The 22,773-nt window shown below is 49.6% G+C and overlaps 2 protein-coding genes across 2 annotated transcripts in view; one reads left to right on the plus strand and one right to left on the minus strand.

The window, feature by feature from the left end:
* Window positions 1–22,773, plus strand: part of LOC128722730 (uncharacterized) — a 93,947-nt gene that overhangs the window by 22,076 nt on the left and 49,098 nt on the right. The window contains exon 5 of the mRNA XM_053816409.1: window positions 593–711. Within this exon, the coding sequence (XP_053672384.1) occupies window positions 593–711 (119 nt within the window). The remainder of the gene's footprint in view (window positions 1–592; window positions 712–22,773) is intronic.
* On the minus strand, window positions 891–21,968 carry LOC128727848 (uncharacterized). The gene is made up of 12 exons (XM_053821795.1): window positions 21,905–21,968; window positions 19,454–19,737; window positions 18,914–19,086; window positions 18,674–18,736; window positions 17,636–17,776; window positions 17,440–17,569; window positions 15,366–15,499; window positions 14,176–14,320; window positions 11,501–11,760; window positions 7,527–7,616; window positions 6,414–6,549; window positions 891–1,750 (listed from the first exon to the last, which is right to left on the minus strand). Exons 1-12 carry the CDS (start codon window positions 21,966–21,968, stop codon window positions 1,166–1,168), a joined length of 2,205 nt encoding a protein of 734 aa, XP_053677770.1. The 3' UTR covers window positions 891–1,165.

The raw sequence follows: 22,773 nt of genomic DNA on the forward strand, positions 1-22,773 counted from the left end.
AAATTATCCCAGCTTTCCGTTTTCCCGGCGAGCGCTTTTCCGATGGTGGTAGCAACATTAGATAAGGCAGCCAAACGGTTACCTAATGCCGCAGAAAGGATGATAAAAGCAATGAGATGCAGAACCGCTCGGGCCCGGGGATGAAAAACTAATCAGATGATAGTGTAAGCGGGAGCTAAATGGCCGGACGGGATAAGCCCGAAGATTATCCACTATTAGCAGGCCGAGCTTTTTGAAGCCAGCTGGGAAGAGAAAGAGAAAGAGAGAGAAAGTGAGTGAATGAAAGAGCGAATAATCGCGATGGCAACGTCACCACGTTTGCTGCGGGCATCATTTTTCATCACAACGCGCGCAAGAAGCATTCAAAAAGCTCATCGTTCACTCAAACTCATCGGCTTGGGGGGTGTGAAAAATAGTGCGAAAAGTGTGTGTAATTGTGAGTAGTTGCGTAAGGTTGAGCACTATTACTAGAAGCATTACATAAACAACGGCCTGCTGATGAAACGGAGCACGTCGAAATGATTGCAGCATTAAGCAATTTCTCAGCATCCTGCGACCGGTTTATCTCACGTGTTTTCTATCTCTTTCACAGATCGTGGACGGGCCAAATACGAGATGACGGTTCGGTTGGCCAATGCGTCATACTTCGAGCTAAATGACAACGGCGAACACCAGCTGAACGAAAACACGGCCGCGGTGCTGGAAAAACAGGTAAGATTGCATAAGCCTTAGTGTGTCCTATATTCTGAAACGAAAGACTGCACTTCTGGTTCACATACGAGCCTGTTAAGTAGGCGTCCATGTTCGCAGAGGTCGATGAATTCAGGTCATCTCTTTCTTTCTCTCTTAGCATTAAAAACAACGTGTAGCAGCTATTTCGTAACAGTTTATAACAGCTTTTATTCCTGCTTTTTGTCATTCTCCCTGTTTCTTTTGAGATATCACTCTACATTCAACATTAAACACTCAAAAAATGGATTTATCGGCACGCCTGCGCTATGTCAAGCTTCTATTTATAAAGTTTCAATTACTAAGTCTTCCAGTTGATCACTCTATCAATGTCCTTAAATCGAGGCCCAGCATTAAGCTCCTCATAGTTGTCCCAACATTCATCCAATAGCTTCTCCTTTCGCATCAACCTCGTACTAACTTTGTCACGACCGCGTCAGAGAATGTTCTGCGTCAAATTACTGCGCTCCTCGTCGTTATCCTGGCCCGAAACTCCTCCACCAAGCGACTGACTGAACCGGTGTGGCGCATTCGCGATGGAGTTCAACACCCGGCGCACGTTTCCGCTCGACCGTTCGGTCCAGGAATTTCGCCGCCCCCGGTCGCTGCCCCGGTCGGTGCCAGATTCCTGAATAGTTGGCATCAACCCGCCGGTTGCCATCTCACCCCCTGTTACCGAGGTCGTTCCCGTCCCGGAACCAACACCAACACCCGTAGAATGGCCCGTCCCATCCGCAGCTCGTCGACGGAGCGAGTTTGTCGAGCGGAACGACCGGGACATGGGACGGAAGCGGCCGAGCAAGGATCCGCTTCGGTGCAAACCGGAACCATCCCCGGGTCGACCCGGTGACCCCTCGCCTGATGAGCCACCATGCGCCTCCAGCAGGGATGTGACGAGTTTTTCCAACAGCTTCAAATCGGCCGTTGTCTTTGAGTTTGTGCCACCGACAGCACCACTAGCGCCCGGTGGAAGTCCTTGCGCACTGGCACCGGAACCGTGCCCGAACAGACGCTCGGATATCTGGAAATTATATTTTTAACGAGGCGAAAATTAAACCGACACTTGGGACTCGTGTGTTCAATATTGGTTGGAATCGAATTCGGCTGCCTGGATCATTGTGAAATCGAACGCGATCGTGAAGGGTAGCTAAACATTTCGTTAGCACCACTCCCACCGATGGTGGCCCAATTTTATTGATGAGGTGCCGAGATTAGAGCCCTGCACCCCAGCTCGTGTCGGATGCAATTAATTCCGATTCATGCGAGGCGCAATTCATGTCATCGCGTCCGGAATAACCTTCACACCGGGTGCTCTAATCAACGCGGGTCGGCACCGTTCGATGTGATGAGCTGATTTAATGATAGCACGAACACACCCCTCACAAATCATTGCCAGTAGGGTGGATGGGGGGTTTGATAACAAATTTTCTACATTTGTTTCAACAAGCGGCACCGTTGAAAATCGAGAAAATTGCGTCCGGCAACCGTGCCTGCAGGCTGGCCACTGAATTGAGAGCTAATTAAATTTTCACTCAAACTCGGCTCAATTATCCCCGCTTCGGAAGGGCTGGGAAATCCGTAAAGCCTCACACTACCAGGGACAGTATGGTAGTTGTACAAAAATACGCCCGGAAATGTGATACGCACCAAAACCAGCCTCGCGGGCGATTGGAGATGGCAGCAGGTTTGGCGGATGGATCGGTTAACAGCATAAACATAATCCGCATCAACCGGAAACGAGGGAAAGGAAAGCTAGGATGCAAGCTGAAACAATATTAAATTTAATGCCATTCATACCCAGTGCGAATCAACGTGCAATTAATTAAAGGTCTCTATAGAGATCATTCGGATGTTTTTTTTTGTCCATCTCTCTCACTCGCTCTCTCGTTCTCTCGTGCTGCACAAATGTAAGGAATTCGATGTGGTATTCAGTCGGCAAGGGGTCGTTTGTTGATGCAACTGGTTGATTGTTCGCTAGTGATGCGTTTGATTGCAACTATTGAGGCACGAATTAGAGCTTACGAGCCGTTGTGCCGATATGCAGCCATGTTGCAGCTTCAACTCCACCACCAGGATTGATTTCAGTGATTGTCCCTCAATTGGTATCCTTTTTTCGTGCTGCATAGCATCAGTTATAACGAGACGTCCTTCGGTACCGGATATCCGGATAGCCGAGGGCTGGCAATAAATTATCATCCGAGTCCGTGCGAGCCGCAATGGAATCATGCACCAAACGAGAATCCAAAGGATGGTTGTACGTGACGACACCACGCGCGTGCTGTGAGCTTTGCCGTGGCATGAAGCAATCAAATGGTCGGTTGGATGACATTTTAAAATGCACCACCCGTTGTTGGTGACTGTCGTGGAACCGGATGCCACAAACACACACACGCACACACTCGTTCGCTTGTCCAACTTTTTAAACTCATGCGTTGATGACACATTCCGGAGACGGGGTTTTATGTGTCATTTTTTTTTTGCTCGCTTTTTGTTCGCTTCCTTGACAAACGGAACAGCCTAAATCCTTGCCGACGCGTGCCAGGACATTTGCGGGCGCGCGCGCGCATGTGTGTGTGTTTTTCTTCTCGCATCCCTTCGCATGTTTTTTTTTCTTTGCCTGAAAGCACGAACGGGTGTCCTGCCTCTTCCCAGCGCACGTCAAGCGCACGGGGCAGTAAGTGAAGGGATTTTAAATATTCCACCCCATCGCGGCCGCTGCCGTCGGCTGTCACATTTTCCGGATGTAACCGGCACGAAATGTCGCACGATTTCGAACGATCAACCGAAAACGAGGCGCCACCAACGAGTTAAGAGAATGCCTGCGGATGAAGCGAAATGTGGGCCATTTACATTCGGCTCACAGCCGGTGAAGTGGCGGCGCAGGAACAAGAAGTAGCCTCTTTTTTTACTGGCTTCTCTTTCTTGTTTCTTAGATTTTATTTGTGTGCTGTATTTCCACTTCTTTCGTGCGTCCTTCGAACCAGTCAACTCCGACTCAATGACTGTCGGTTGGAGTGGAATTTGCTCCCATTCGAGTGTTTATTTTCGATCGCAAAACGCTCCAACGCACTCGATCGTAATGGTATAGAGACTTACAAATTTGAATGAATAAAAACGGCCCAGCGAAGGGGCGGAAAAATCGCGGGAACACGACCGTAGAGCGAAAAGCCATCCCGTGACATGACTTCGGCAAAGCATAAAGCATTTCCAAATAGACTCGAGCGCGCGCCCGGACAGATACGGATCAGTGGAAAATGTTCCCCGAGCTCTCGGCGCAAAGCTTCGGGTGTAAAATATCCTTTCCAAAGCGCACGCGGCGTCTCCACGCGGTGTGGCAGCTGTCAGATATTGTTTTGTGCGACAGCGTCGGTAATATTTAGCAGCCTCACCCAAAAGTGCCAGATTGCGCGACGTGTGAGACATTTCGAGCTTAAGGGCCACGGGACGAAGTGTCGCATGCAGCAACAAACTCAACAAAAAAAAAATCGTGTCCTTTGTTTCGTCCTTGCGGTGAAGCGATGCGAGCGTCAGTTTTTGGCCTGATTGTCCCTCTCGGTTTTGAAGGTGGCGCAATGTAACAGTACAAAAAAAAGGGCAACGAAGGATCGCCCCGTCTTGGCTCATTATTTTTCCCCAGACGGCCGAACAACTGATAACGATAGACGCAGCCAAAATCCGGTCAATGCTCCAAACAACACCGACGCCGTCTCGTCGGATGCGGTGGTAAGCTGGTAATTTTAGTATGAGCATGGAGATGTAAGCATGCAAACGGGTCTCTAAAAATAAACACTGCACTAATGAGGTAGACAAACCTGAGACGAACAAAAACAAAACCCCCAGAATATCTCCCTCGAGAAGTACTGAAAACCGTCAACATATGCAACTGCGCTACAAACGAAACCACTAGAAACGTTGAACAAATAGCTTCCCTTTTTTGCTCTCGTGCCACCCCACACCAGGCATAGGCGAGAACGTTGCAAATATATTACGGCAGCAAATACTGCCATCAAAAGTCACACACATTGCTTGCACAATTTCACCCAATGCAGCTCCATTTCGTTCCATCATTTGCGTAACGTACAGTTGCAGCTTCATCCATGTTGCAACCGTTCTAGCGTTTTCCCATCAAAGAGGAAAACAAGCACCCAAAGGGGGAGAGAAAGAGCGCGAGCGATAATGGAAAGTCTTCCGCCAAGATAAGGATGCTTTTCGAAGGCCAGCGAAACAGCCAGCATAAGCTCTGCTCCCGTTCCGGTGGCATCCCTCGCAACCAAACCCCACGCGTCACGTGTCCAATTTCAAGCCCGACCGGTTCCGTTCCGGCGTGGCCAAAAATAAAACTCAACCCGCTCAACCTGCTAGACGAAAACGCGACCCCAACGAGATCTCGGCTCCGCAAACATGCATCGCCCTTCGAGCGAAGGTGGTCCGTACCGGCATGACTTATGCTTTCGACCGCTCGGCGTAAGTAACAATGCGCCCACGGGCAAAAGGACAGCGTGAGCACCAAGAGGGGGAGGACCCCAAAATCAACATTTATCAGAACAAGAGTGAAAAGCATGAAAAATGGCAAACGAGCGCTAACATGAACCCCGGCTCGCCTTTTGTTGGAGCAATTTTCCGCGGCCCGGCTCGAAGCTCGAACCATAAATCACGGGCCTCGGTAGCTCGGCGAAGCCACGGATAGCTCGAGCTCGAGATTCAAGGCGGGTCGATCACTTGTACGGGCCAGCTGTGGCCGAGTGTGCCGGGAAAAACACTCGGAGCCTCGGAAAATCGCTTCGCCTAAGGTGCGGACGGGTTACAGCACGCACATCCTGCGCTTGGAATCTGCATAACAACTGGCCAGCCTGGGTGGTTGTTATCACCCGAGATACACAAGCCGATCTCGGGTGAGTGGGCGAAGCTTGATTGTGGGATAATAGAATTGGAGTGTCCGTTTCCGACGCCGGAATGCTTTTGAATGGATTGCCTGAAGGATGCGCTCATTCGTTACGCCAGCGCCACCGAAACATACGTTATGCGTCCGTTATTAATGGCGGTTGAGAAGGTGAAGCGTTTTTCTCGTACGCTACTTTTGGACTTCAATTCACAGCTAATCGAATCAAATCGTTTCTAGTCGTGCCTGTTTTCATGAGCACGTTGCACTGCAAAATCCTCGAGACTCACTCGAAACGGCAATGTGACGCCAACGGCGAATTAAGACCATTCAGTTGCCAGTTGCCGGTGGCCTGCAACTAGGCCAAGGACACTTGGCAGGGTATGTCCTTAATCACCGGCACGTCAAACGCCGGGTGGACCTGCAGGCAAAAGGTTCCGGAAAAACAAAACGCCACCATCAACCCTTCAAGCGGCACGCCGGCGATAAATCGTTCCACTGCAGATCCTGGCCCGAGAAAAGCCCCCAAGTTTTTCCCCAGGAAGCTGGTGTTGGCTCACAGCCCACTTCGATCGGTATCGATGTGCAGGTCGAGCACGACCCGAAACATTCTTCACCGTTTCGGCACGGTTGTCCTCCAGCACCGGGCGTGCAATGAGCGAGGAAAAACTTTGGAATTTATCTCTCCGAGTCTCGCCACCTGAAAACTCGCCACCGCTCGCAAATGGACGCTTAATTTTGCCAAGCCCAGCCGGTCGGTTTGCTGCCCGTTTCGGTGAACCTGAAATTGACAGCGAGGACCTACCTCACCGGCTGCATTGCTCGAATAGCTCATCCGCTTGACCTTTCGATAGGTGTCATCGTCGACGGCTTCCTTCAGGGCTTGCTCGAGTGCATTCTCCAGATTCCGCGCCTTCGGATCGTTCTCCAGCTCGGCGTAGCTGCGGGTGGAACGTTTGGGAAGTTTAGCCAACGGAAAAAGGAACAAAAACAGGCAGCCCCTTTGCAATAAGCAATAAGCGGGAAAGCAAAAAAAACCCGGGAAAACTGAAATATAAATCAATGCGATCGTGAGGGAGGAAAATGTGAACGTTCGCGCGCGCGCGCGCAAACTGCAGAAAGAACGAACGCCAGGTTGGGGGCGCAAAATATTTGTCCAGTTGCTGGACCGAAAGCCCGGCGGGAAAATCGAACCGAGAAATAACTTTCACCCGAGAACTGCTCACTTGAACCGGCTGGTCTGCTTTCGGGTGAGTACGCTTGAAGTTGATACATTGACCACCGCCTGTTCGCGTCTGTTCAAGGATCGATTTTCCTCGCCATGGTTGCGGAAGGACCTCGCCGCTCGTGGAATGTAGTTGGCGATTGCAAATATTTATTAACTTTTCAAATATGACTCCAGCGGGCTGTTGTAACTTTTCTGTTGTAGTTGTTGTTACTTTCATTCACTCTTCCAATCGTTCCGAATACCTCGCGAGTACATTCCACGGTTCCGTGGGAAAGAGAGAAGGTTCATAGATAGCGGATGGGCTGTCGGAAAATGGAGCGGAGTTTTCATCGTGCCCGCGCAAAAGTGTAAGTGATTTTTCACGAGTTTGACTATCGAAAGAGCGCGTGCTTCCTTCCAGGCACGATGGAAGCTTTGGGAGTTTCAGCGGAAAATCGATGGAAAACTTTTGACTGGCGTAATCGTTTGTACGTCCACTTTTTTCCCGCCTCGCATCCACTGAACGAGTCTCGATTGTCAACGCGTTCGGTAAAGAGCGAAGCATTTTATTACACTTTTCACTTTTAAATTGTCTTTGCTCGTAGCGAAAGTGGGCTCTATTAATGCAATATGCTTGCGCTCGTGAAGCAGTGTAATAATTAAAAATTAATGATTGCCCGCGCGTTATTGGATTTCCGGGAAAATACTTACGTGGCCATGATGTCCGCTTCACCTGCACGATGGCGTCGGATCGTTGTGCGGTTCGCCGTCCGTGCCGTTCGTATATCCGTTTCCCAGAATCTGAAAATGGGGTAATTGAAGTGCATTATTACAGCTGAAAGGAACACACATAAACATGTGTCATTTTACGAAGGGCGAATCATTTTTTTTTTTAGATACGAAACATTCATTTTGAGACAGTATTTTGGCCAATTGCGACCTCATGTATGTTAGCCTTGCGTTCGAACCATATTTGACGTCAGGATCAAAAAGAACCCCCTGTGTTGCAATCACCAGCATATTTCGAACGCTGATAAACGATCAGTTTTAATTAAACCATACTTCACAAGAACCACATCGAACTGTGCGTATATTTACGCACGAACCGAATATTGCCATCATATTTTAACGCACTTCGACACCCTCCTTTACAACGTAGCCATTTACATGGTTGCTTACAACCAACGGAAGCAGCTGTGGTACAGCACTTTTCCTTTCATCAAACCACCACAACATTACACAACCCCAGCGTGTAACCTCTTCCAGGCGCGAAAAATTAGCCTTCTTTCTGTTCGCAAACCGTCAACCTGTTTCGCGCTCGGTCAGGGAATTGCCATTTATTTATGGTAATTTACGCACTTCTCCCGCGGGAACTGATAATTTGGTGAGCGCGCGGCCGGTACCCACCCTTGCCGTTGAAAGCTGGACCCCAGTCGGAAAATTCACCCTCAGGGAGTCGGCGGGCGAGGAGATTTTGTGAAATTTATTCAAACGCACTCCGTTTACCTTCTGAAATTACGTTCCCCAAAAACCCGCACAGTGCACGGTTGAAAATTTCGGGATGTAGCTGTAGAAGAGAGAAGCGCGAGTTATCCGCGAGGTGCTAAGGGTGAGTTGGAAAAAAAGCGAAGGAGAAAGGTGAGAAGAAGAAGAGAAAAAAAAGAAAAAGAGAGCCTTCATAAATACTAAAGTTTAACGAACACAGCAAGCCACGCCCGGAGGTGGTTATGTCGGGTGTTTTGTGTGACCTGCGTGGAGTGTATTTTTCGCTTTTCCGCGGGTTTTTCCGGGGTGATTTTTCTCCCACCCTCCCAGCCTTCCACTCCCCCACACACTCTCCACCGTTGAGTTTCATTCACCACGGTTCCGTCGTCCGTGTTTGAATATCGTCGCACAGCCGAAGCGCTGCTCTAACGCGCTCCGTAAAGCGTGTAACGGTGACCAGGGTGGCTGCAAGTAACGACCGGCCGTGGCATCAAGATGCTCACCACCCAACCCAAGCGCACCCCCCTTCCAGGACGAGGTCGCACCAGCTCGTTTCACCCGCTGTTCGCTGCCTAATTTTGAGTATCGTTTCATTTGGCGCCCATTTTCCACCTTTTTGCCCCGCATCAAGGCCCCGGTCCATGGGTGGTCCAACTACCATACGGCAACCCGGAGTGTTTCATAAACATGTCAAACCACCACCCTGCGTGTGCTCATTTCCATGCCGGCTGCCACGGGCGCTCGACCCGGAAAAGCTGCGCGATAAGTTCTCATCTGGTTGATTGTGGAAATTTCACCCACAAACGACGAGACCAGCCAAAAGGAGAGGTATAAATTTTACGGGTGCACGGAAAACTGGGCATGAAAGGAAAGATCACACGAAGCTTAAGTGGGTGGGGAAAAGCTGCGCCTTGCCTTCGGATGGGTGGGATTTCCTTCGCACCGTCCAGGACGAGATCCGTGACAACGGAAACCATCGACGCGCCCAATCGGAAAAGCGTGCCATTGCGCGTGTTTCTTTTAGGAGGCTGGAAGATTCCCATCGATCGATCCTGACAGTGGAGCCTTTCGTGGGCCTCAACTGGGCGCAACAAACAGACCAACCGGCCGCTCCCACGCAAACCCGTGATAAATGCAGTGGGCGTTTAAGTGGCGTGGTTTAGCATTATTTATTGCTCCCTTTTGGGTGTCCTCGTGCGCCAAATTATACCGACACCTCCCACGCTCCAGGGAGGTGGGTGGGTGGCCACGCGACCTAATGAAGAAATAGAGCAGCAGCGGAACATAAGCAGCTTCCCCTCGGGAGGACTAAGAAGCGTGAAGGATGAGGCCGGCCGCCCACTGACGCGTCAGTGATACGCGCGCTCGCTCTAAGGACACGACCCGCTCACGATGGACGTGGGTTGAGTTGATTATTTTCCTGCACATAATTAATGCCTCGTTACTAGAGCGCATTGTGCTTTTGTGCTTGTGGCCAGCGCTTGAATGGAAATTATCACCAAACGCCCAACGGAATGTCCCCGCCTGCAAGTGAATTGAAAGCACTTTCCCTCAGGAACTGGGAGCGGTTAGTTGCGACCTTTTACGTGTCATCTTCCGTTCGTTTGCCGAGCAAATCGCTGCCATGTTGTATCCTTTGTGGTGGCTTTTCCACCACAAAACATGCACTAAAAACACTCGGAAAAGCTAGCTCGTTTTTTAACCCTGCAACCCGGTGGTGGAATATTACGGAGCCACAGCTCATAAATGCCGCAATGGTTGTGCCCGGTCGCGGTGGAAGGTGGTTTTGATTCTAACCGGTCGGTCGTGACGGCACAATAATCTCGCCCCCACCGATAATCGCAAGCGCGTTCGCTTTTTTATCGTGCCACGGGTTGCGGCTTATCGTTTTTATGGTCTTGCCTGTTTTTTTGTTGGCTCTACTCCCAACCATAAAGGCGCATTACAAGCAATTATCATGCCGGATGGAGAAAATTAGTTTTTCACCCCTGTCATTGCATGGCATTTGGTTCGTGTTCGTGGTGCAATTGATTATCGATCTTCCCTCGGATGCGCTTTGTGTGCTCGTGCCGGTTTTGGTGGAGGGTAATTGATTTTTCACAGCTACACCCAGGTGCATAGAAGCCAGCAGAAAGTGAAGTAGAAAAAAGCCCCATTCAATGGTGCAACCTAATCGAACAGGCGCCATACGAAAAGGAAGGAAAGAAAATGCGTTTTGCGAGTAATTTGGGAATATTCAATTTCGCTTCCCGACGGCAACGATCGCGCATCCTGGCGAGCCAATTATTTTACACCCATTAGGTGTTTTTGCCTCCTTCCACAGTACGTTTCGGTGTTCGCCCTTTGGCCACGCGTGCGTTGTGTGCGTTGTTAGAATGGTGTCGTTGCTGGTTTTATTTTTTTCCCAGCAATTCAGATTCCCAGCGGGCATTCCAGGTGGTGCACGTTACAAAACGCCTCGTTCCGTGTTCGGTCATTTAACGATTGGCAAACCGGAAAATCTCGGCATCTGCTGCTCCGTTCAATGGTGAACTTCGAACCAAAGCGCTCTCGATCGATACGATGCTTGAGAAATTCGCACGTCGATTTTCACAGCTCGTCGTTAGCTATTTATCGCCGGCAGTTTTCAATGGAGGCGTTTTTCCAAATGCATCACCGTGGCGGTAGTGGAACATTTATCATGAATTTTAAATGAAAACAAAATCCACCGTAGATTAGATTAACGCGCCAAATTCCAAAGATTGAGGGAAAATAAATACCGCTTCGATAAACCCACAGCAACAAAAGCCAACGTCGAATTTTCAAGCGCCCATTCCACATCCGCCAACAAGTGGCATCAAACCGTGATAAATGGAATTACCGACGGATCCCGCGAAACACCACGGTGAAATGGACAAAGCGCCGCTCTGAAGCACCCGCGGCACGGAAAAATCGGTAACAGCTGTCCACGAATCCCCCGGGAAATCCGCTTTCGTAAGCCTCATCGCACCACCTGATCGCACCACAAGGAAGCGAAAAACGACGCAAATCTGTCATCGTTTTCGCGGAAACGAAGCATCACAAGAAAGTTGATGGAATGGAGCAAAAAAGCGCTCTTTTCTCCAGGAAGCGAACCGAGAGGTCGACTTTCGAACGGATAATTATTTGCCGTCCGGGACCGCGTGGTCACCGGAAGGACCGCGCACGAGAATCTACCGTACCTGCGCAGATCCGGACTGGAGGTGTACGGAGCGGCCACCTCCTTAATCTTTAGCACGATGATGGCCGTAATGAAGATGCAAATGACGTTTATCACCGTCAGCAGACCGGAGACGATGCCGTTAATTAGGAACTCGGTCGGGATGTAGTTGGTGTAGATGAACTCGTAGCTTGAGTTGCCGCTGTACAGCTCACCCTTCAGGTGTGGCATCTTGATGTCCTCGTAGATCAGCCAGATGCATGCCAGTGCCCAGAAGAGGCCCTAGAAAAAAAAGAGAGATGGCGTTCACATTCAATGTACGATTCGCATGACCATCGTCCGAGACCTTTCACTTGGGAATATGCCATTAGGCAGACCTCTTTATCTTGGTTACACGTTTATAGCGCTTATTTCAAATCCGTGAATCTCTCGCCACACAAGAAACGACTGCCATTTGCATAGTGTTGCGTTAATTACAAGCGATACAATGTTTCCTTGCCCATTAGTGCACAAAACCGCAAAAGCTTTAACACGCGCGCAAACAAAAACGCCCCCAGAGGACGTGGCATTTTAGCGACCACGCAACCGTTATGCCTCGACCAAACACCACCATAAACAAGGCAACCGAGCCACCGACGGCTTAACTGACAAAAACATCTTCACTTCCTTGGGTCGAACGGCTTCATAAACACGTTCGCACTTGGTGAGCTTTCGAGCCTAACATATTGACAGACAACGAGCACATCCCGAAACAGCCCCACACATCAGTGGGCTCTTTCGCGGGCGCAAAGTTCCACGGTCCAGAAAGTTGTTGAGCTTTTCAGTCGAGCGCCCTTGAAATCGTCCGACCAGGAGCAGGGTTCGGCCTCAAACACGCCGTTAAACTTTACGATGCTTCCCGGGGATCGGAAGCTTTTGGCCGGCTGAGCGTGGGCGCACGATACAAAACTATGGTCATAAAATTAATGTTGTCCCGAAAAACACACGCACACGCGGCACACTAACGGGTGGTTCCGAGGGGACTCGTAAAAAATAAGGTAAGCTTCCGGCGCTTCCGGCGCCAACATTCGCGCCAACGCATCGACCTCAAAGCTTCCGTTTGGTGGCTTAGGATCATCAGTCAGGAATCGCTCCGTTGTGGCACACCCGTTCAACCCATCCGGTTCGGGTCCGTTATCAGCTTGGCGGCGTGCAATCCTTGCCATCGGTGGTGGGCATTTTCCTTCTGCTCTGCTCTTCGAACGACACAATTTGATACCGCATCCGAGTGCTCTCCGATGACGTGTGGAAGGCTGCTGACGATGATGATGGTGACGATGATGAGGACGAGGGAACGATCGAGAGTAAAGATGACGATCATCTGCCGGAAGTCGTTGGATTCGCTCAAACTTCAACCCCCAAGAGCCATCGCTGCAACGGGGCCGCGTTCGCTCGGCTATTAAAATGGCGGAAATAAAACCAAATGCTGCCGTCCCGGTGCTACCGACCATCGGTGGTCCTTCCTGTGCCTATCGGAGGCCCCGTTCGTATCGGGCCTCCGATTATGGGGAACTTTTCACTTCACTCTCCTTCTACCAGCATCCTCACCGGGCCGGTAATGGCGTGCTAAAGAATCGTAATATTTTCCGCCGTCCCGTTTATTGTAATGATTTTTGTATAATTGCTTCCGCCGTTGGCCCATTCGCTGGGCTGGGGTGGGTTTTTCCCTCCCAGCGGGAGGGTTTCAACCTTTCTATTTTTGCTTTCTCTCTCTCTCACTTCCATTTCCCCAAAGGAAAAGGAGGGATCGTTTTCGGTGGAAAGTTGACAATTGTCATCGCTCTTGAAAAACCACCCTGGGAATGAGTCCAGGAGCATTAAAATATTTCTGCCCCCGAGGGCCGCGTGCTGCGGTGGCTCATTTTCCCAGCCATGTAACGGTGATTTCTCAATCCGGGCATCTCCCGCGGCGAGGTCGGACGGGTTTATGGGCTGATAATTAAACAGCACCCCGGCAAAAGTTTTCCGTAAGTGGTTTGAATTGGCCGTGAAACGGGGTGCTTATTCGTGCGGCAGATATTTTTGTTCAGCACTCTCTCTCTCTCTCTCTCTCTCTCTCTCGAGCGCTTTCCTCTCGTCTATTTCAACAGCAAAGCAATCAAATGTTGCAATTTTAATCGATTGAGGTTAGGATGAATCCTTGCTCGATTATTACGCGGCCGGCACCTTCCCTACCCTGGTTGGTGTAATAATTCAGGTCATTACACTCGCCTCCAAAACTCACCCTGGAATCGCATCCCAACACGGTCAAACCGTTCCGCTCATAAAGCACCCATAATCCCTAATGAATCTATTAACACCTGCGGACTTCGAGGCGTGCTGTGCTCCAGGCGCCATTTCCGAGCTAGCTTTCACCGTACCAAAACGCATTGTTCACCCATTTCCAAAGCGATGAATGCATTCAATGGCCCTTCGCGTGGATCGTGCCCTTAAACCGAGTTACAGAAAGCGCATCGCTTCGTCAGTTCGGGATGGCACAAAACCAAAGCAAACCTTCTACGGGGTGCCGCGGAATGAATGCCCTTCTAAGGGGTGCTTTCAGCACGTTCGATTGTGGGGAGGTGTGTGCGCATACGCAGAAACGAAGCGTTACATTGTTGCGCCCGCGGGTGGTTGAATGCGTTCCGTTGGATGCGTGAAACGTTGAAGCGTACTTACACAGTTCACGACGGGTGGTAGCAGTGAAGCGGAAATGGCCACACCTATCAATGGTCCAGCGGAACCCTGAAGCAGGGCCACCGCAACACCACTACCGGACGTCAGCGCCCACAGAATGCCCATCCACAGGGAGCGCGCGTTGCCACTGGAAAATTGGAAGATGAAATATCGTTAGAACAGGCAAATCGAGCCACCAGTGCGAGATGATTAACGTACACTAAACGCCCAAATTGGGCAGCATTCGATCGAATTATCACGCTCAATCAAAGCACTAATTTGGGATGCTAACGGTCCGCCTCCACGTGGACGAAAGAAGACAAGCAAAATACACACACACGCACATAAAAAAATGAATCACACACCTCAAACCCAAATCAAAACCCCACGCGACTAATTCAATTTGCCATCAAACGGTTGCGGCCACCCAGCCCGAGGTGTAAAGTAGCGCCCTTCGACGCCTCATTTCCAGTGAAAAACCGAACAACAAACCATCACCACTACCACCACCGACGTCCCGGTGGTATTTATTTTCCATTTGCGTGTGGAAACACTCCCACCTACCACCGGGGGTGAGATTTGGTGCGAAGGGTGTAGGGCCACGCCACGTTTCGCACACATTCGCAATTCGCTTGCGAAAGGTCCTTGTGCGAGGAGCACGTTACAATTAGCGCGTTTTCAATTCATACCTACGCGGGTGTAACGGCACGAACGCAAATTCCGCCCGTGGCTAGTTCCACCTCCAATTCCTGCAAACTACACGCCTTCGATTGGGAAGGGCGGGAAAAATGGAGTGAAAACTGGGAGTAATGAGAGAGAAAAAAAAAGGAGACGCGGACGGCAACAAAATAAACCCCCGTGAACATGGTTTGGTTTTTATGTTTAAGTTGTCTTCTCGCCAACACCGGTACGCCGAACGGCGGTGGTTGTGTTTTGTATTTTCTTTTAATTAATTCATTCCACCGGAAGGAATGTTTGCTGTGATTTCGCCCGTACACTCTCCCACCCATGTTTAGTAGAGTGCCCTATTGGGTGGTTCGTTTTTTTTTCCTTTTCTTTCCCATGAGCTCACCCTGCAAGCCAGTGTTTGGGAGCGTTTGAGTAACGACGAATTTGTAATTCATTACCCAACCATTACCATTTCCGCTATCATCGGATGATCCACAAACGAGCACGCACACACACATACTCACCGGCCCTTCATTTCCTCGGTGGGAAAATCGCCAAATCCCCACGGCATTTGGGTGGTACCCAGGATGAGCCCGAAAATGAATCCGAACAGTATCGAGATAAACATGCCGAGGGCGAGCGCTGTGAAGCCGACTTTCTATGGGAAGAGATGGGGAAAATTGGAAAAGCTTTTGTTAAAAAGAAGAAGAAAAAACAACGCAAGCGAGGTTACAGCACGATCAGAGTAGGCCTTGGTTCCGGATATCAATTAGTAACGGGATCGGGATCGAGCCGTGTAAATATGTTAGCGAAAATTGTACGAGCGGGCGCGCAGACACACAAATACGCAGCGGAAAATCGTCGGAAAATGCTACACGAAGAGGATCGGAATTAATCCACTATTGACCCAGCTGGCTGCTGGCTGCTGGGGGCGATTCCGTCCGAGCTCGTGCACTGTGAGTGATGAAGTTGTTCGTTCTCGTTTTCAATCCCACGTCGCGACACGTGACAAGCGTAGCGTGTTGTCGCCTCTTTTGGGGCGCATTCGGTGCGACAGAATGGCGGAATAATTCGTCCAACGAATGACGCTGAATGATTTTAAATTCTCGTAACAGCAGCATGAAAAAAACAGGCCCCACGTATTTGTTTTTGTTAACGTTACATGACCCGCGCTTTCAAATTTAATAATAGTGACAGCCAAATGTTGCCGTCGCTCCTTTTGTCGCAGGATTTTTCGCAGTTTTTTTTAGCTTATTTAAGCTTTTGCCATTTCACTTAACCTGCGTTATGCAGTTTGGGTGGAAAACGGGGAAATCGAAAATCACACCACTGCCGGAGGAAAGCTGAACGGCCAACTGACACCGTCATCTCGTACGAGAGCCAATAAAACAAGCATGCAATCATTTAATGAGCGCACAATCATACCATCATCAGCCAGGAGCCTTCCTTTTTCTCTATCTCTCAGTTTTGCTATCTCTCTCAATCGCTCTTCATATCACTTTCAGTAAACGTTCTGCCCTTATCCCGAGGGTTCGTGGCAACTCAGAACGCCATCCAAGCCGAGCTCAAGCGCACCGAACGCGGCAACGGCTTGGCTTGCCGAAAGCGAGGCAATTAATTTTTAAACTACTCCTCGAACGGTTTTTGTACGAACGTGGATGTGCGTGTGTGGGTGTGGGTGGTTTTTTATTCCACTTTCGTTGCCCGACGCCACCTTCCGCGTTGAATGGAAATGTTTTAATTTAAATTTTCATCGACCGAGCACACCTGAGAACCGCCAGAGGAGTGTGTATGTTTTTTTTTCTTCTTTATTTGTAGCTCATTCCATTCCACAACTCCGGCTGCCGGTTGGATTGCATAGTTTGTGTATTCTTCGTCTTTTTTTTTTGTATTTCGGCCATGCTTCCTCGTTAACTCCCGTCAGCCTTGCGTTATGAATGTGAACTTTTGCCTTCGCTTGTGCGCGAAACCACGCGGCTCAAAGTGGAAGCGAAAGCGTGCCTTTTCACGGGGCAGCGGTTAAATCTCTTTTTTTTTGCCTTCCTCGTTTTCGCTCGCTTATATTACTCCGCTGGTTCGGAAGTGAGTTTCCGAAAATTTTCCAAAAATATGAATAAATTTACTCCACCCGCTTGTGGTAACTGTTTGGGATTATTCTATGCACTACCGGTTGCGCTAGTTGCAGGTGGGCAACAAAAAAAAAACTAAGCTTGCATGTAATTTATGGGGAGCAATGAACGCCTAGTTTTTACATACATATTCTACAAACCAATTCACGCTTGGCATTGAGCGAAAACTTTCACCAGAATAAATATTAGTAGCTCGTTAAAAGCCAGCACCAGCGCACGAGCTTACTAGAAGCACACATTTTTAGTCTCTTAGGTTCGCCACAGACTCCGCGAAATGCGCGTTAAAAGCATTCCCCTGTACGGTGGTGAATGGCTCCAAAATCGAACTTCCTCGCGAAACTATGCACCGTGGATGCAAACGCAAAAGAGACCGTGAACGATCACGAGGAAGAAGAGAAGGAACGTTTGACTGAGCTGAACGAAAAAAAAAGCTCAAAAGAAAATACCAAAAAGGAAGCGAACCACTTACCACAAGCTTGCGGTCGGCGATGATCGTTCCGAAGGTAATCGACATCACCGGACCCATCAGCGGTGAGACCAACATCGCGGCCACAATGTTCGGTGCGTTATTCTCCACCAGCCCGAGGGCGGCTAGCGAGCTGAAAGAAGGATCAATGGAGCGTGAGGAAAAAAAATGTCAGATCACTTCCATTTTCGGTACTTACTCCGCGGTGACGATGAGCAGCAGGTAGTCGAACGAAAGTGACCCACCAGCTCGAACGCCATCGACGACCTGCTTCACCGTTAGTTTCGAGCGGATCGAATCGACGAAGCTGTTCCACTTGGAGTTTTCCTCGTACTCGTCACTGTTTTGTGGAGGAAGAGTTATACCTCGGTTTTAGAAAGGTTCTGCACGAGTGTGTGAGTGCCTGTTCCGCCAGCAAGGACTCGTTTCTAATCGACCGATTGACACAAATGCGTCGCTTAAGCATGAAGGACGTTTAATTATCCGCTGCCCCGAGGCAACGTGGATTATTAATCCCAGACCCGAGCGGAACCGACTTTGGGAGGGTTTAATTAAAAGTCAACCTAAGCCACCGGTTCCGTTACACCACGGGAGCTGCATCGGATCAACTCCCGGGCTGGGTGGTGCAACTTTTGCGAATAAAAGAAAATTAATATTCTCCAAGGCCGCGAAAAACCAGGCACACCAACGAGAGAGTTGTAGCGCCCGTTACCGGTCGAAGGATACGCTTCTGTTTTCTTTTTTGTACCTTCGTCCTGCGTACCCTGCGCATGATATGGAGAGAAAGAAAATTGAATTCAACGCGATGCACCACAGGCTGACTCTGAGCGCTTCCGAGCGCATGTTGCATGCTGCAGCGTACGTGGACCTAATCAAATTATGCAAATGCACATCGACAATAACGTCGGCGTACGAGCAAGGACGAATGCGGTAGGAGTGCGAAAGAAAAAAAAGGATAAAAAACCTCAGCTGCGTCGGCTCAACGCAATGCTGTTTCATTTTTTTTTCCACGAAACGAAACAGTAACAGACCGTGTGGCACGGGAGAAAGAAACAAAAGAAAATGACTTCCACGAGCCGGCTTCGCCAGACAAGTCGCAGTTCTTCATTTAAATAATAGTCTGGATAAACGGGATGCAGTCTAGCCCGGAAAAGGGTGAGCGAGGTAAGGTTGCGTGGCGGAAAATTATGAACATGGAAAACCCGGGCGGCCTTGTCCGGGAGCCGGAAAACGTTACCCGTATTCATCTTCGTTACTGGTGTCATTTGAGCCGTCGTAACTGACGCTGCACGGAAGGACGCTGAAACAAAAGAAAAGAAAAAAAAGCTCGCTACAAAAGACGCCGCGTTTTTGCTTCGTTTCGTCGTCCTCGCACAGTCAACTCCTTTAAAGATTATGTGGCGTGTCTGTGTTATTAAGTTTGAGCAAAAACTACCGGCACGTTCGAGAACCGGAACGGCTCTGAAAGCCTGCCTACCTGACGCTGGAGTTGTACTTCACGCCGATGCCCAGCTCGGTCAAACAGTGGAGCGTCGTTTCGCAAGGATCTCCGGCCGCTAGTGGGAAAACGACCTGATAGTACTGACCCTCTTTGTCCGGGTGCCAGATGACGCGTTCAACGTCCAGCTTCTTCAGCAGCTCGTCCAAAACCTGAAGAAGCGAATATTTTGGTGTAATTTCTTTTACAAAAATACCTTCAAAGTGATTTTGTTTTTCCATCCACTTCTCCAGTTGACATTCCCACCGGTAGAGTTTCCAAACGAGCCGGAAAAGTTCACATAGCGTTCCGATAGTGCATCGGGAAAGATTTATATCGCCCGCGTTCACATGTCCAGTGTGCACCGTTCCGGAACCGTTAATGAAGGACACCCGGTACGGTGTGTAGTTTTTCCCGGAAAATCCCCAACTTTGTGGCCATCAAGCGACCCTCGGTTGGTCACCGTTTACGTTTTATAAACTGCCAGTGTGGTTCCGGTTCCCTTTTCGCGCAACCCGTTGCTCCCTACGGAGTGCTTACCTTTTCCAGCGTAGCCGAACCACCGTCGCCTGGAGGTCCTTTCAGGACTGTCGCACCGTACGGCGGTGGTTTCGAGGGTTTGGCTTTGTTCGGTGGCCGACGGTTGTGACCCTGGACTGCGTGCTTGTCGCGCAGCTCCACTTCGAGCCGCAGGATGGCATTCCCGGGCGTATTGTCCCCGGAGCGAGGCGCATTTTCCGGGAGATTTATGTTTAGGTTGCGCCCGGCCTGATGCGGTGGTATCGGAGGAGGCAGCTGTTCATTATTTGGAGCGTAATTTATGCCTAACAGGGAGAGGTTAAAGTTATGTAAATGATAAGATGAACCACGGCTCTGGGGGCACTAATTCGCTGTCGTCGAAAGCCACTTCGGAAAAGCTCCTTTTTAGCTCCGTAGGTAAGTGGTGAGAGTGACATATGGCTCAGTAGGCTGGGAAAAGCTTGACAGCTAGTGCACTGGAATAAAACGTCAGCGATCAACTGTCAAACGTATGCAATGAAATGCGGAAAACGTCTTGCGGGTTGCATGCACACAAATGCATCTTGCACGATGCATTTCACTGTGGTTAAGCTCATCTCCATACTTCATACGCCAAAGTGAACCAAAAAAAACGAGATTTTTCCCATTGAATCGCCATTTTACTGACCTCATTCGGGCAAACGTCATCCCGTAATCATCAAACGGCGAACCGATTCGCGAGCGCATTCGCAATCAATTCCCCATTTTCTGCGGGTGCATCCATTAACAATATCATTTCGCCCTTCGCTGCACTCGACGACGGCGGCATTCCCGCACCGTTATTGTCACTGCGGGGTCGAGTGAATTCGAGCAGCGGATGAGCGATATAATATTTTTTTCTCTCCCACTCCCGGCTCTCGCTACACACCACTGGCTTTCAAAGCGGAAAAGTGGAGCAAAACTCATCTGCAAATATTTACCCAACCTCCAAACCCCAGACGGCGCCCGGTGGACAGGATGTTTCCGCCTTGCAGAGCACGAGAAGGCACTCTTGGCGTTGCATTTCCTTCCAATTCCATGGCATGAGGGAGGCACACCACGCTGCCTTTTGTGAAAAGTAATAGAGGTGCACAGGATTTCCATCGTTTTCTTCGCTATTCTATTCTCTTGTTTTTTTGTTCATTTCATTTTTATTCCTTCCGGAATCGGGTGAAAGAAACGAAAAAAAAAATCACGTTCACCTCTCGAAGGATGCTCGCCGAATCAAATGAGAAGCGAATCGATTCACCGAAACGCTACAAAACCTAGCAGTGGTAGCTCCTCAACGGTCGGTTTTGGCAGGCCGCGGGAAAAAAAAATCAAAAGCCCACCGAAATGCCGCAGGTGGGTGAAGATGTTTGCCAAACGGAGCACTGTTGTACCCGCGTGCGGAGTTGAGGGGTTGAGCTTTATTTTTCCGCTCTACCAACCGGCCAAAGCCAAACACAATCAAGCTTCCGGGAGCTCCGGAACGTCACGGTTCAGTGCCGCACGGCTTTATGCCGGTGTCGTTTCTCCGCGCCGAGTTCCATCTTTATTCGCGAGGTGTAGCCAGGCGGCCGTTTTCCACTCCGTTTCGGCGTAAGTTCATTTGCTTGCTCCAATGCCCGGAAGTTTCCCATCGGAAAGTAATCACTCTATGCCGCAGCGCCTATGGGACTGGTGGTCACACCGAAAACCCCCACTCCGAAACAGGCCAGTGCACTCTTCCATTTCCAACCGGAAACTGCAGCAAAGCTTCAAATCTTGAGAAAACAGGTTGGCTGTGTTCTTGAACCTAAAACCTCCTCAACAAATGAACTGTTTCCTTGGAGCAATTCACGGAAGGCGGAAATCAAGCTCGATTGAAATGGAATTTCGTGGAACTGAATTAGAAAAAGGTCCCTTCATCAATAGCGCTACCTAACAAACGTGTCCTTCGACTACGAGTGGGCCTCAATTTTTGGGCTCCCTTTTTTCGATACATTTTAAACGTGTTGGGCTTAGGCCTTGGAGATTGAAGGGGATAGAATTCAATTATGATCCTTTACAAAAGGTAACTTTAAGCTTGCCACTAACTAAAACGAATAATAAAACAGATCCACTACCAAGTAAAACAACGTGGCTAGGTGGATGCAATTTTTTGTTAAGCACCTTAGGAAAAAAAACGCCTCATTTAAAGGATACTCCACACCTGCACAGCTTGCGCTTTGATACCTTTAATGAAGATGCTGGTAATCCGATGTCGTGAGAAGGTGTGTGTGTGAGTATGTTTTTTCCCACCCACCACCCCCCATTTCTACCTGTCAGAGTTCTATCCAAGCCGACCATTCATTTTCGTAGAGTACATATTTAACAGCGACAAAGAAAAACAGGAAACAGGCACCCTTGCTTCTCGTTGCCCATCATACCGGCCCATAAAACCGGAAGCAAACGGTCGCAGCGTGCCGCGTTGCGAAGGACGTGTCTCCTTACCGTTAATTAACGTCCTTTCATAATTCGCCGTCGGAACACAAACAAGAAACACCACCCCGGGCATGGTTGCGTCGCGTCCGCACGAGGACGAACCTTCGCCGGGTCACCGGACTCGTAGGAAGGTGCAGCAGCAGCAGCAGCAGGAGAAGGAGAGACGTTTTTAATCCGCTTACTTCCTGCAGGCACGTATGCACTCACCACACTGCACACACATTTGCCTGCGACACAATGGCGATAGTCGCCCTAATGGGAGCCACTATCGAGCTGCGGCGAGCGTTGTTCTGAAGGCGGCTGTGTATTTGCGAGTGGAGAAAGCTTGCGAGAAGGAAAACGAAGGATTAAAGAATGCAAAAATTGTATGGCATCACGGAATCGCGAACCAAAACGGGGCGCTATGCACTTCAACGTTGTTGGGTAATTTTGGAAAGGGAAAATTTGTGTGATAATGAGATTGGCGCGTATTACATTAAGGAAGCTAAAAACGGAGCCTGTTTAAACCTTCCACAAGGCAAGATCGTTGGTATTTCCATCACGCACACACCTGCGTCAGATGCTTCAAAAAAATCCATCTTCCCTTATATCTCTCTAGCGAACAGACGCCGTTTATTTCCCACGCCTACAAAACGCGAGCCACAATTGAATTATTTCCCTTGCCACGAAAAACAAAATGCACATCAAAGGGAACAATTAATTCGCGAGCGCTTTTCACACGCCCGGCTCAACTTTCTCCGCGGCATCGGAGAGTGGAAAAAAAAGCCCACCCAGCCGAAAATCGGGCCACCATCATTTCACACATCAGCAGACCGTACCCCTAGGGGATTTTCCTTTTTCCGCACCGAAAAGCGAACCGGAAACTTCGGCCGGAAAAG

Source organism: Anopheles nili, chromosome 3 (assembly GCF_943737925.1).
Source record: "Anopheles nili chromosome 3, idAnoNiliSN_F5_01, whole genome shotgun sequence".
Lineage (NCBI taxonomy): Eukaryota > Metazoa > Arthropoda > Insecta > Diptera > Culicidae > Anopheles > Anopheles nili.